The sequence below is a fragment of the Terrapene carolina genome, unplaced genomic scaffold (assembly GCF_002925995.2).
Source record: "Terrapene carolina triunguis isolate 2854851 unplaced genomic scaffold, T_m_triunguis-2.0 Scaffold189, whole genome shotgun sequence".
NCBI lineage: Eukaryota > Metazoa > Chordata > Testudines > Emydidae > Terrapene > Terrapene triunguis.
In genome coordinates, this window is record NW_020664540.1 from 15469623 (window position 1) to 15482733 (window position 13111).

Below are 13111 nucleotides of genomic sequence, written 5' to 3' on the forward strand. Positions count from 1 at the left end.
GACTGTATTTCTCCCCAAGGCCTTTCCTCCCTCTCTCTGCCCCTCCTCCTTGCTGACCAACAGTATTTCTTTTGCATCTGGGTTCACACAGGCCCTAATTTTTGAGATGACCCTGATATGTGGGGTGGGAAGGGCTATGCTGGCTCATTTTAAGACCGATTCTCTGTCTTATTTAAAACCATCCCGTCATCCCTGTTGGTCAGAGGCCTTTTTAGAAATCTTTCCTTATGTTTTAGTTATTCTTTGAACCAGACATCCTCCCTACTTCATTCCTTCTAGCCTTATAATTCATTATTTCCAAGGCCTTCCTTCGACTTACTAGTCAGGGCTGTTCTTTAAGCTAACTTTAATTCGTTCATTTCATATTTATCCTACAATAAATACCAGCTCAGCTTTACTGTCCCCAAATTGCTGAGCATATACCCTCCAAGATACAGGTCAGTGAGGCTTTCAGAATGGACAGGTTGTTCAAATGGGACAAATAAGGGATGTTCTCCATTCTGCTCTGCAGTACCTCTGGGGGAGAAACGATTTAAAGGAGAGAGAGAGAGCGCAACAGGTACAATCCATAATAGATTCCCAGAGTGGAAGAGAGAAAAAGAAACATTCAGGGCTGCCATGAAGGAGACTGAATAGACGTTTTTCACTCTCCCCTTCTGGGAACTCTCAACACACAACTGTGGAGTTAGCAAGAACCTTGTTTCCTTGCAAGCCCTTCTTTGCCCTACCACAGAAGCCTGGAAGGGGTTCATAAAAGCACTATAACCCTTTTGAAGATATACTTCTGCCAAGTTGAGAGAGGTGGTCTAAAATATTCGTTACTAATTACGTCATTTCATTAAGTGCACCCAAACCTGTTTGGGGGTAGGTTAGGGTGACCAGATGTCCCGATTTTATAGGGACAGTCCTGATTTTGAGGTCCCTTATATAGGTTCCTATTACCTCCCACTCCCTGTCCCGATTTTTCACACTTGCTCTCTGGTCACCCTGGGGGTAGGTACAAGGCCTAATTCAGCCCAGAGTAGTTTAAAGCAATAGTCTGTGCAAGGGCATCCACCAGAAAACCTGCTTCTTCACAGGAAAAAAGTGCTCGGCCTATCAGCTGCAGTGCCTTGGAAAAGTTATAGAGCCTGTCTTTGAAAAAACTACCCCTAAGTTCTTTCCATTTGGATTTGACTTAAATTGGTTTTCAAGAGTGTTTACTAAAACTTCATCATACACATTTGGTAACATTCCCAAACAGACCATGCACAGCTCTCATTTAGGCAGCAGGTGAAACTTGACAAATATTCAGTACAGCTGTATACTGTCTAGTTCTTCAGCCATACTCAATCTCTTTTCCATACTCATCTGGTAGACAGAGGCACATTTAAAAACAGCCATTGTAATTCTATACATGCGTGCAAGGAAGAGTATTTGGTTTTTACTTATTTCCCCTGCTAGTAGACAGAATTCTTTATCTTCTTACAACCACTCCAAAACATACAAGTGTTTACAGAATTGCATTCGCTGTAGTTAAGTGAAGCACAAATTAAGTTCAACGACATTTCACTGAGTGATTTTTTTTTTTTAAAATACCTTCAAAGCCATGGATGAGAGATCTTCTTCCATGAGGAAATATAAGTAGTGACAACTGTATAACCCATATAGTTTAAGGATAATGAATATTATGAAATAAGATTCCTCAGAATTACATAAAGATGCCTTTATTCTAAATCTAATTCCAGCTCCAGTGATGGCATTGATTTCTTAAGGATCTGAACAGTAGTTTCTTTCTCACTTATCCCAGGAAGGTCACTCAGAAATAAATATTCAAGGTTCCTATAAATATATAAAAAGTCAGTCAGTGGCTACTTTACAAGACAGTGTGATTAATTTCAAAAGCACAGATGCTTTCACCCTTAAATTAATTATACATATGAAGAGACTCTAGGGGCTGTAGGTGTTTCAAAGAATTTTTAATAGGGAGCCAATATGTTCAAAATTGGTTGCCTAAAGTTTTCAGAGGAGCTTAGTAGCTACAAGCTTCCATTGATTCATTTCTTAAAGTGTGCAAGGTGCTTTGCTGACAAAACTGAAGACAAGATCCCTGCCCCACATACCATCCTGCTCTTTTGACATTACTTTTTATTACTATCAGAAGTCCTCCTAGTAACTTACTAAGGCCGTGAAAGCCAAACTGGTTCCTCTTCACCATTAGCAAGGAGTTTGTCAATGTTTATACTCCTGTATAATAATCAGAGTATAGTGCTGCTTGAAGTGCTCTGTTGAATAGGGGCTTCACTGCCTCCCATGCAGGGATTAAAAAACAAACAAGGCCTCAATCCCAAAGCCTTTAGGAGCTACATCAGACACAGCTAAAGCAAAGTGGTTAAAGTAAACAAAGATAATTGGAGGTGCGGTGAATTGTAAATGCCAGGGTTGGTTTTGTTTGGTTTTGTTTTACGTTGAGGAGAAAGGGATGGGGTGCTCACTGGCAGAAAGCAAGGTGAAAGTGGATTGTTAGTTCCTAAGCAAGACTCCCAGGTATGTCTACACTGCAATAAAAGACCCATGGCTGGCCCGGGTCAGCTGACTCAGGCTCACGGAGCTCCAGCTGCAGGGCTATAGAATTATAGTGTAGACATTGGCGCTGGAGCCCTGGCTTTGGGACCTTCCCCATCCACAGGGTCTCACAGTCCGAGCTACAGCCCAAGCATCTAAGGCCTGGTCCACACTAACCCCCCACTTCGAACTAAGATACGCAACTTCAGCTACGTTAATAACGTAGCTGAAGTCGAAGTACCTTAGTTCGAACTTACCGCGGGTCCAGACGCGGCAGGCAGGCTCCCCCGTCGACTCCGCGTACTCCTCTCACGGAGTAGGAGTACCGGCATCGACGGCGAGCACTTCCGGGATCGATTGATCGCGTCTAGACAAGACGCGATCAATCGATCCCAGAAGATCGATTGCTTACCTCCGGACCCGGCGGTAAGTATAGACGTACCCTAAGCTGCAATTGTGCAGTGTAGCACAGACATATCCTAACATAGTAGTCCAAAGGTGGCAGGTAAATGTACTAATCCACTGCACTTGCAGAGACAATGCCTCAGCACAGGGACAGCACGATCTGCTGTAATCTGTTGAGCAACCAACATTTCTGAATCTCACCTACAAATGGGGACATGAAAAAAGGTTAACTACGAGGACATGATTCAGCTGTGGATTCACATACTCTTAGGCTTCCTACTTTCAGCACTATAGCCTACAGTTAGTTCTACTTACTGAATTGGTGTTAGGTTAATGGGTTTGTTAGATTTTTGTGTGTTAATTCAGACTGCTAAAACTGATTTCTCAGAACAGCCCACACCATTTTTGCTTTCATTGTACATCAAAGACTATTGAACTCAAATGTAAACAAAAAAAAATGAATTTCAATGATCCAATACTATTCTAAACATACAAATATGGCAAGAGCTGGAAAAGTCATGTTCTACAAGACATTCCCTCAATGGCTCACGTTAGTTTGTGGAGTGCTATGATGCCTTTATCTGTGACATTCCCACAGGAAATTATCATCAGTCGCAGGAGACTTTTCTGTAAACTCTCAGTCTCACTGATCCTCTGCAGACATTCATCCTGGATATAAATACAGTTGCTCAGCTTAATTTCCTCAACGTGTTTGAGACCATCTGGAAAAGAGAAAAATCATAATACAAGGAGCAAACTGTATGAGGTGCCGCCAACGGGTTTGCAGTTCTTATTCTCATGCTTCCATAAACTGGTGGCAACAGATGCCTGCATATGGAAGAGCCATAATGCATCATGAATTATTGTACTGTACTCTGCAGCAATCCCATTGTAGGCTTCACAATCACAAAAGCATGACTAAGGTTCTAAGGGTTTTTTATACGGAAGTAGGCAAATGACAGAAAATCAGCATGCCCAGCATGACTGATAAGTGCTGAACTAACAATACAATTATGCAAGAAATTTAAGATGATTTGCAAAGAAAAAAGAGTGTGTGTCCCATTTTTGTTCTTTGTTGTGTAAAAGACGACTGAAAGGCAACAGCTTTTTAAAAATTCTGTTTCTTTTAAATTAGAAATTCAGATCTTGCTTATCTGGCTTTTCCTGGAAACCACTATGGCTTCACAAATACCAAAAATTGACACATGATTTAGAGTAAGTCTTTTTTATTCAGAACATTTAAAACCCTGGTTTGCATTAATGCATATTGAACTATGAACTTATTTAACTAATAAATCTTTGTTCCAATTGTTTAATGCTCTTCCCTCTTCAAGCAGTGGCTGACAAAGCTCCCGATCCATCTGTATCCTAAAAAGAGACCTCCAGCAAAAACAGAGGTACAAATCTGATATTTCTCAATTAAAACACAAACATTTTTCTTTTAAAAATCAAGCCTTCTCTATGAGTCACAAAGAAACAAAAAAAGGCACAACTGCTCAGTCTTTGATGCAAATGGATGAATTTTAAGGACAATATATAATTTGCAAAGCTGCGTCTTGGTTACCCAAATAATCAAATCCTCGGTACATGATGCAGGACTCTGTGGCATCGATTGCTTGTATCTTGTATTTTCCTAAAGGCCCGGTTGGGAGACCATTGTAGTCATGCTGCCATTTATCATAGCCTTGGAAACGAACCAGCGCCCCACACCGCAGAAGCCATTCAGAAGCTGCTCTATCAGGGCCAACAGCCTGTATACGTTCATAGTCTACCCTGTCAACATAGAACAGACATTTAGATCTTCCTATACCAACCTACAGCTTTATCACATTTGCAGCCCTATTACTACACAATAAATATTTTTAAGTGTATGATGAAAGGAAAAGAGAAAGATAGGATTGAGTCCCAGGGCAGTGCTTTACACCAACTTATTAAGTCTGCACTATTTAAAACAAAAATCTGGTAACCTGTGTTAATTTATATTTTAAATTAAAATTAAATTTTGGTAAGGTAATGAAGAAAGATATTGCTAGCTGATTTGTCACTTGTATTTCTCTCTAATCCTCTCCTTCTGTCTGTGCTCAGCATTCTACCTCTGCCAACCCCATGCACTCATTAAGCTCACGTTGCCCTACCTTATTAATTCAAAACTACTTGGTAGGCATGAAAATGCTACACAAGTATTGCAAAAGCATGAAACAGACAGAGAAGTCTGTATGCAGGAGATATCCAGCATCTACCCAGGATGAGGCTTTACAACAGTATTTGGGATTTTGCCTCCTGAGTCAGTTTTGATTCCATCATAGATTGCTACATACATGCCATTCCTGACATCTCTTTTGTCAAGGTTTAATAGTACTACAAAGGGACACACCCCAGGAATTAGTTAAAATCCTGGGATCTATTCTATGAGGATGCTTCTTAAGACTTGGTGGAGAATGCTGAAGAAGACTGAATGCAGACTATGAATGTCTGACATTTGTTATTGGTAGAGAAATAATTAAATTTTAACTTTTTTAAAAACAAAAAAACCTGTTAGTGCAACTAAATTACATTAGGAAGGATAATTCTTTAGAGCGCCTTCTGAATACATAAAAGAAATTTAGAATGCTAGAGCCAGAATTTAAATGCTAATGGAATCAAGGCCAAAGGAAGATGGGGATTTAGGAAGCTAGAATTTAAATTCTAACTAGTCTCAACCAAGGTAAATAAAATTACCCCACAGCATACTGATTAAAGCACACACTTTCCATTGTAAATCAGTGATTTTATTACTGGAACATGTAAGAAACAACCACTGTCTGACAACAGAATACTATTTGAAAAGAAAAAACATTTTTAATAGAAAAAGCTCTCTCCTGTTCTTCTGTGACTTGTAACTGGCTACTGTTGCTTATGCATTAACTGAATAACCACGCTACGTAGTGATGTGCATCAGAGCTTTTAACTAGCACATGAACTATTACATACACTTGTTTTCCTTACTTGTTAAAAACTGCATTCAGCCATCCCCAGAAGTGCCTGCGTGCACCTGGGGTTGATAGTTTCTTTAAGCTGAGCACTGGTTGTATGAAATTTCCCAACAGCATCATAGAACTGAAAGAGAGGTTTACTGAAATGTCAGTTTGGTGCCTCTGTCCTCTTGCCACTAGTCACGTACAAAGAAAACATATATTACAGGTATTTTGTTTTGTTTAAATAACACTATGTCACTTAATTGAAGGATATTTTTAACTTTTTAGCGATTACAGATATGAATGTATGTCATCAGAAGCATCCCATTGACTGGCAGCCTGAAAAATGCTGAAGTGCTAAGAAAGAAATGCCATAGTTAAATGCCATCAGTTTTGTTTTCAAATTTTAAACAGATGGCATCGGCACTCAAATGTAATAAATGCTAAGTCGTTTACATTCACAGTGACACCGCCTGCTGTTGATCTGATTTTAGTCAGGCCACACCACTAAGAAGGGCTGGTGCAGGTTGGAGAAGTCTCCTAAATGGGAGCTCTAGCCAAATCATATCCTCTCAGGATCCCGCGGCAGACGGCGGGAGAGCAGGGGTGGCCAACCTGTGGCTCCAGAGCCATATGTAGCTCTTCAGAAGTTAATATGCGGCTCCTTGTATAGCCACTGACTCCAGGGCTGGAGCTATAGGCACCAACTTTCCAATGTGCTGGGGGGTGCTCACTGCTCAACCCCTGGCTCTGCCACAGGCCTTACCCCGCTCTCCACCCCTTCCTACCCCCTCCCCTGAGCCTGCCATGCCTTCGCTCCTCCCCCCAGAGCTTCCTGCACACCATGAAACAGCTGATCGGGAGGGAGGGACAGGCACTGACTGGCGGGGCTGCCGGTGGGCGGGAGGCGCTGGGAGCTGGTGGAGGGGAGCAGATGGGGGGCTGCTGACGTATTACTGTGGCTCTTAGGCAATGTATATTGGTAAATTTTGGCTCCTTCTCTGGCTCAGGTTGGCCACCCATGGGGCTAGAGACTTTAAGGTCAGAAGGGACCACCCTGATCATCAGGGGCGGCTCTATGTATTTTGCCGCCCCAAACACGGCAGTCAGCCGGCCTTCAGCGGCACGCCTGCAGGAGGTCCGCTGGTAACGCGGATTCGGCGGCATGCCTGCGGGAGGTCCGCCTGTCCTATGCCTTCGGCGTACACACCGCCGAATTGCTGCCGAAACCGCGGGCCCGGCAGACCTCCCGCAGGCATGCCGCCGAAGGCAGCCTGACTGCCGCCCTCACGGGGACCGGCTTGCCACCCCAGGCACGCGCTTGGTGCCTGGAGCCGCCCCGGCTGATCATCTAGTCTGGCCTCCTGCACATCGCAGGCCACAGCCCCTCGGCCACCCGCTCCGGTCACAGACCCGGCGCCGCTGCGGAGTCACTGCCGCCTTTGACTCTTGGGGTAAAGACTCTGGCAGGAGGCAGGTTGGCCGCCGGCCCGGCGGGGCCCTGGCTAGTGTTGGGCCCCGCTAAGCCGCCTGGGGGAGGGATGGCCCGGCCAGGCTACGGGCTGCCCTGCGCTCACCCGGGCAGCGCACAGGCTTCCCGCCCCGCTGAGGCGGCGCAGGCCCGGCCCGGCCCCGGGGGCTGGAGGCGAAGCCATGCGACCCCCCCTCCATGGCTACCGGGGAGCGGCCCGGAGCGGCGCCCCTGGGCCCGCTCTGACACCCGGGGAGCGGCGGCGGCGGCCGGCGTGACTCCTCCTCTCGCGGCTGTGGGAGGAGCGGGGCGGGCTCGGGCTCCGAGAGCCGCCGCCGGGACGAGCCCAGGATGCCGCCGCTACTGCGGGCGGGCCGCGCCTGGGGCCGGGTGGGCCTGCCCGGGCTGGGCCGGGCCCTGGGGCACCAGCGCCGCCGCAGTAGGTGAGGCCGCCGGCGTAGGGCCCTTCCCGCGGGAGCGCCGGGGACGGAGCCCGGCTCAGCCCCCGGCCCGGCGCTAACCTGGCGGGAGGGAATTAGAACCGGGCCGCGTGTGGACGCGCTGACTTCGGAGTAGACGGAGCCGAAGTGGATTCGGTCACTATTGGCCCGACCCAGGCGAGCCTGCTGGGGGGCGGCGCCCGCGGAGCCGAGCTGGCTCCAGTTCGCCCGCTGGCCGTGTGGGGGCTGGCGGGACGGGGACGGTGGGAGTCAGGGCTGGGGCCCGCCTGCCTCTGCTGCTCCCCTTCGCCCCTGGTGCGGAGCTCGGCTGGGGCCGCGGGGTGCTTGTGATCTTGCTCCCTCAGCGGCTCCTGACGCTTCTCGTATGCCAGTGAAATTGTTTGAGACTTAAGTTTTCTTCTACTTGAAAGATCTGCGGCTGGTGTGTTTTAGCCACTGTAGTTCCTGTGCAATGCTAATAGGGAGACCAGATGTCCCAATTTTATAGGGACAGTCCCGGTTTTGGGGTCTTTTTCTTATATTGGATCCTATTACCCCCACCCCCCTGTCCTGATTTTTCACCCTTGCTCTCTGGTCACCTTGAATGCTAATAACACGCTGTGCCCCTCAGTTCCTTTTTGGAGGACTGGTAGAGCACAGCTCACCTAGGGCCCAATCTTGCAAAAAAACTAAGCACATGCTTAACTGTACCCAGTGTGAGTAGTCCCGCTGATTTAATGGGGTTATTACCGGCAGGGCATAAATAGGCACATGCATGAATTTTTGCAGAATTGGGACCTCAGAGCACTTGTTGGCCTAACACTAGTGAAATAAACCAAAACACTTTGATTCCCCTGAAAGAATTAATGGGTCAGGAATGTTGAGCGCACAACAATATGGGAATCTCAAAAACTGAAACTATTGTCTTTTAAAAAATAAGTGTCGCTGCAAGTTGGTGTCACAGTTTGACCCAGTCCCCTTCTCTGGACAGACTCGAGTTTGTGAGTTGACCCACTGGCTGGATCCTATGTGCAGTTGCAGACATCATTTCTGCACCTCTTCCTTGGGACAAGGGGCTCTGCAGCCTAGCTGCTTTAGACCTCGGAATCAGTATCACAGCCCCCTGAACCCTCAGTTGCTTACACACATCTCATGAGTTCCACCTTGCTCTGGGTGCACCGAGCTTCTTGATTAACTGGAACAATGTGGCAGGCAACCAATGAATGCAAGCTTAGCAAAGTAATGTATTAATTATAGGCACTGTACTCGAAACAGCATAGACTTACAGATCTTTGAAGAAACCACAAACAGTCCTGAGAGGATTCCTTCCCCCCCTTTAGTCTGATCCTTCCTCTTCTGTGAGCCTGAGGCCTGGTCAGCATCCTTAGGCTAAGCAGACTCCTTCTTGCTTTTCGTCTCTCTCTGGACAGGTTTCTTGGCATATGGCAGTGGACACAGACAGCCTCCTTGCTCAGAGTCACCCCTTCTTAACTTCAGTCGCTGGCTCCTTTGGTCATGTAGCTAGCAAAAGAAACTGCAGATCTCCCAGCCATTTGCTATAAGTTGAGTAACTCCAGTCCCTGCTCCCAGCCAGGCTACTGCGTAGAAAGTTCATCATTGTTGCAGGGGATCAGGAATACCTGGAGTTGATGGCTCTAGATTACTCTGTTATAGCTAGAGCACTGCAAATCCACGGATATCTGCTTTATATCCACATCTGCAGATATCCGTGGACCATTTTTGTGGATCACAGATGGATGCGGATACAAATTTTGTATCCACGCAGGGCTCTAGTCATAGCTTCTCAGACATGATCATTCCATTAGGTATCAAGTCTGTATTACAAAATGGATGCTTTGTTATGTTCACAGCATGCACCCAGAAATGAGATAGAAAACATTAATACTCTTGCTAGAAGGTTGCAATGTAACACTACTTTATTTCTTAGAATTCAGAACAAGTAACACACAAGAACCCCAAAACACACAGAGAGAAAACCGACTGCTCTCTAAGGGCTTGTCTTCACTACCCGCCCGGATCGGCGGGTAGAAATCGATCTCTCGGGGATCGATTTAGCGCGTCTCGTCGGGATGCAATAATCGATCCCCGAATCGACGCGCGTACTCCACCAGCCCAGGTAGGAGTAAGCGCAGTCGACGGGGGAGCCGCGGCGGTCGATTTGCTGCCGTCCTCACAGCGGGGTAAGTCGGATCAGATACATCGAATTCAGCTACGCTATTCCCGTAGCTGAATTTGCGTATCTGAAATCGATTCCCCCCCCCCGGTAGTGTAGACGTAGCCTAAGTCACTGAGACACAGCTCACCCCGCCTGGCTCTTTCCAGGTTGTCTGTCTGCTGTGCTCATGCTCTGCCACAGAGCCATCCAGGCTCGGGGCTGCAAGCTGGATTCAGAAAGCCTCCCAACTCTTAAATTGACAGCTTGCAATTCCAACGCAGTCCTCAGTACACCACATTCTAATCCACAATGTGGATTGCAATATAACATGAAGGTTACAATACAAAGTGGCGACTCTGCATCAAAATGATGTTCTCAAAATAAATGGGGTAATACAGGTATATCTCACTCTATCATATTCACATAACAGGATTTTACTGTAGAGTAATACCTACTGTTGGTCCATGGACATGCAATATAGAAACATGAAACATTTTTACGTCCCAGTGTCCATATCTTGAAGTTAGATCTGAATTTAGACTCATCCTTGTTTCATGTGAGGCACTGTTCACATTGTATGTATTTCAGTAACGGGCCACCAGCCCAGAAGCAGCAGGAGAAAGCCTTCCATTTAATCCCATAATGCATTTACGTTAGCTGCTGAAAGGACTGTGTCCATGGTCTTCTCCCCAAAATTTGTAAGATAAAGGTACTCATGCTCCACTATGCAAATATCCGGACACCTTCTCAGTTTTTAAGTTACTTTTCAAATAGTCTTCCTCAGAACTCCCAAGTGCCTACATGTGAACACAGGAAGTGTCTTTGCCTAGGTAGGAAATGGATCCTGTGGTGATGAGCAGCAGTGAGCTCCATAGCATCTCAGGAGACAGTATTTTCAAATAAAATAAAAATACATTGAACGAAATTATTTTCATCTTGGCTAACCTCAGATACCATTTGTTTTCCTGTTTCTAATGTGGTAGATTCCAACAGGGCATTATTTATCTGTTGAATGGCTTTGTCAGTGTCAGCAGGTATGTTTGTAGCTGTGGGAATGGTGTTTATTATTCAACTGATGCTCCAAAGTAAGTACAGAAGCACGAAACCTGTTTGTATGGGTCCTACAAAAATAGTAGCTTGGGTTGGGATTTTTTACAATTTTTTGACAACTGAGTGGATTTTGAAAAAGAAAAGTAGGTTTTTTTAGAATGAGGTCTATTCCCACCAGAGTACTGTATCCCCTTTACAGTACATCAATTTTTTGCTTAAATCACATTATCCTGTGTGCTCCGCTTAAGTGCTGATTCATAGATTTCAAGCCAAAAGAGACCATCTTGGTCCTCTAGTCTGACCACTTGAATAACACCGGTCACCCAGTAATTCCTGCATCAAGACCATACCTCTTGGTTTTGCTACAGCATATCTTCTTGAAAGAAAGCCCATCTTGATTTAAAGAGTTCAGCGTCAGTAAGGGTTTACGCTGTAAACTAGAATGGCTCTAAGAACATAAGAACTTCCATACTGGGTCAGTCCAAAGGTCCATCTAGCCCAGTATCCTGCTTCCTACAGTGGCCAATGCCAGGCGGCCCAGAGGGAATGAACAGAACAGGGAATCATCAAGTGATCCATCCTCTGTCGCCCTTTCCCATCTTCTGGCAAACAGAGGCTAGGGACACCATCCCTGCCCATCCTGGCTAATTGCCACTGATGGACCTATTCTCCATGAATTTATCTGGTTCTTTTTTGAACATTGTTATAGTCTTGGTCTTCACAATATCCTCTGGCTAAGAGTTTCACAGGTTGACTGTGTGTTGTGTGAAAAAATACTTCCTTTTGTTTGTGTTAAACCTGCTGCCTATTAATTTCAGTTGGTGACCTAGTTCTTGTGTTATGAGTAAACAACACTTGCTTATTTACTTTCTTCACACCAGTCATGATTTTACAGACCTCTAGCATATCCCCCCTTAGTCGTCTTTTTTCCAAGTTGAAAAGTCCCAATCTTTCTAATCTCTCCTCATATGGAAGACGTTCCATACCCCTAATCATTTTTGTTGCCCTTTTCTGAACCTTTTCCAATTCCAATATATCTTTTTTTGAGATGGAGTGACCACATCTGCCTGCAGTATTCAAGATATGGGCGTACCATGGATTTATATAGAGGCAGTATGATATTTTCTGTCTTTTTATCTATCTCTTTTTTAATGATTCCCAACATTCTGTTCGCTTTTTTGACTGCCGCTGCACATTGAGTGGATGTTTGCAGAGAAGTATCCACAATGACTCCAAGATCTCTTTCTTGAGTGGTAACAGCTAATTTAGACCCCATCATTTTATACATATAGTTGGGATTACGTTTTCCAATGTGCATCACTTTGCATTTATCAACATTGAAAACCCTAAAACATATTTGATCAGGACATTTCTTTCCTCTCAAGAATTTACTACTTGTAGTGCATATACTTTGTATGTAATTTAAGAAACCGTTATACTGTATTCTGCTGTCTGAGAGAATTAAGAAAGAGTCCAGGAGAGTTGTGAGTCAGAGTAGAGTAACCTTGTTAATTGAGTTCGTAATGAACATTCTTAACATGGGGAAACAGTCCTAAAAGTATTATTATTTATTATGTGTGTTATCATAGTGCCTTGGGGTCCTACTGCATGCTTAGGGCTCCTTTGAGCGAGGCGCTGTACAAACACCAAACAAAAAGACAGTCCCTGTCCTGGAGATCTTACAATCTTAGTATAAGATGAGACCACAGGTGGGTACACACAGACGGGGGTACAAAGAAACAGTGAGACAATATTAACTTCAGATGATCTCAGCATTGGAGTAAGATCTGTGGTTGTGGCTTCATCTGTGAGTCTGCTCTAAAGTTCCTGCCTGGCTAAATGGCAGCTATTTTATGGACTTGCACAGAGAATCTGGATGTTGTAAATGCTCATGAAGAATGACTTGAGGCTGTCAAGTTGGAGCCTTGGACTTGCTGATTCCAAGTCATCGAAGGGAAAATTGCATCTATCAAAATAGGGAGGAGCAAACAGTTTGACAATCTACTGTATTCTTAGCATTATTAGTTATTGTGCTAGCACTCAAAATGTGCTAGGCACTTTTCCAACTCCA

General features: G+C 45.1%; 2 protein-coding genes across 3 annotated transcripts in view; one reads left to right on the plus strand and one right to left on the minus strand.

Moving 5' to 3' along the window:
- Positions 1 to 1690: 1690 nt before the first annotated feature.
- On the minus strand, positions 1691 to 8073 carry DMAC2L (distal membrane arm assembly complex 2 like). 2 transcript variants are annotated; one of them, XM_024224411.3, is made up of 5 exons: positions 7896 to 8073; positions 5935 to 6045; positions 4514 to 4722; positions 3500 to 3671; positions 1691 to 1821 (listed from the first exon to the last, which is right to left on the minus strand). In XM_024224411.3, the coding sequence occupies exons 2-5, from the start codon at positions 6039 to 6041 to the stop codon at positions 1707 to 1709; spliced, it is 603 nt and encodes a 200-aa protein (XP_024080179.1). In that variant the 5' UTR covers positions 6042 to 6045; positions 7896 to 8073; the 3' UTR covers positions 1691 to 1706. The 2 variants fall into 2 exon arrangements, with proteins under 2 accessions (XP_024080179.1, XP_024080180.1); XM_024224412.3 differs by lacking the exon at positions 7896 to 8073 and adding an exon at positions 7481 to 7568.
- Positions 7639 to 13111, plus strand: part of L2HGDH (L-2-hydroxyglutarate dehydrogenase) — a 32255-nt gene continuing 26782 nt past the window's right edge. The window contains exon 1 of the mRNA XM_024224410.3: positions 7639 to 7817. Within this exon, the coding sequence (XP_024080178.1) occupies positions 7726 to 7817 (92 nt within the window). The 5' untranslated portion in view covers positions 7639 to 7725. The remainder of the gene's footprint in view (positions 7818 to 13111) is intronic.

What these genes read in the sequence shown, in the direction of transcription:
- DMAC2L (XM_024224411.3), bottom strand. Translation starts at nt 6,041, where the DNA reads ATGATGCTGTTGGGAAATTTCATACAACCAGTGCTCAGCTTAAAGAAA. An exon ending in CTGAATGCAGTTTTTAACAA is followed by an intron (nt 4,723 to 5,934) that starts GTAAGGAAAACA and finishes CTATGTTGACAG; the next exon opens with GGTAGACTATGAACGTATAC. An exon ending in CCGAGGATTTGATTATTTGG is followed by an intron (nt 3,672 to 4,513) that starts GTAACCAAGACG and finishes TCTCTTTTCCAG; the next exon opens with ATGGTCTCAAACACGTTGAG.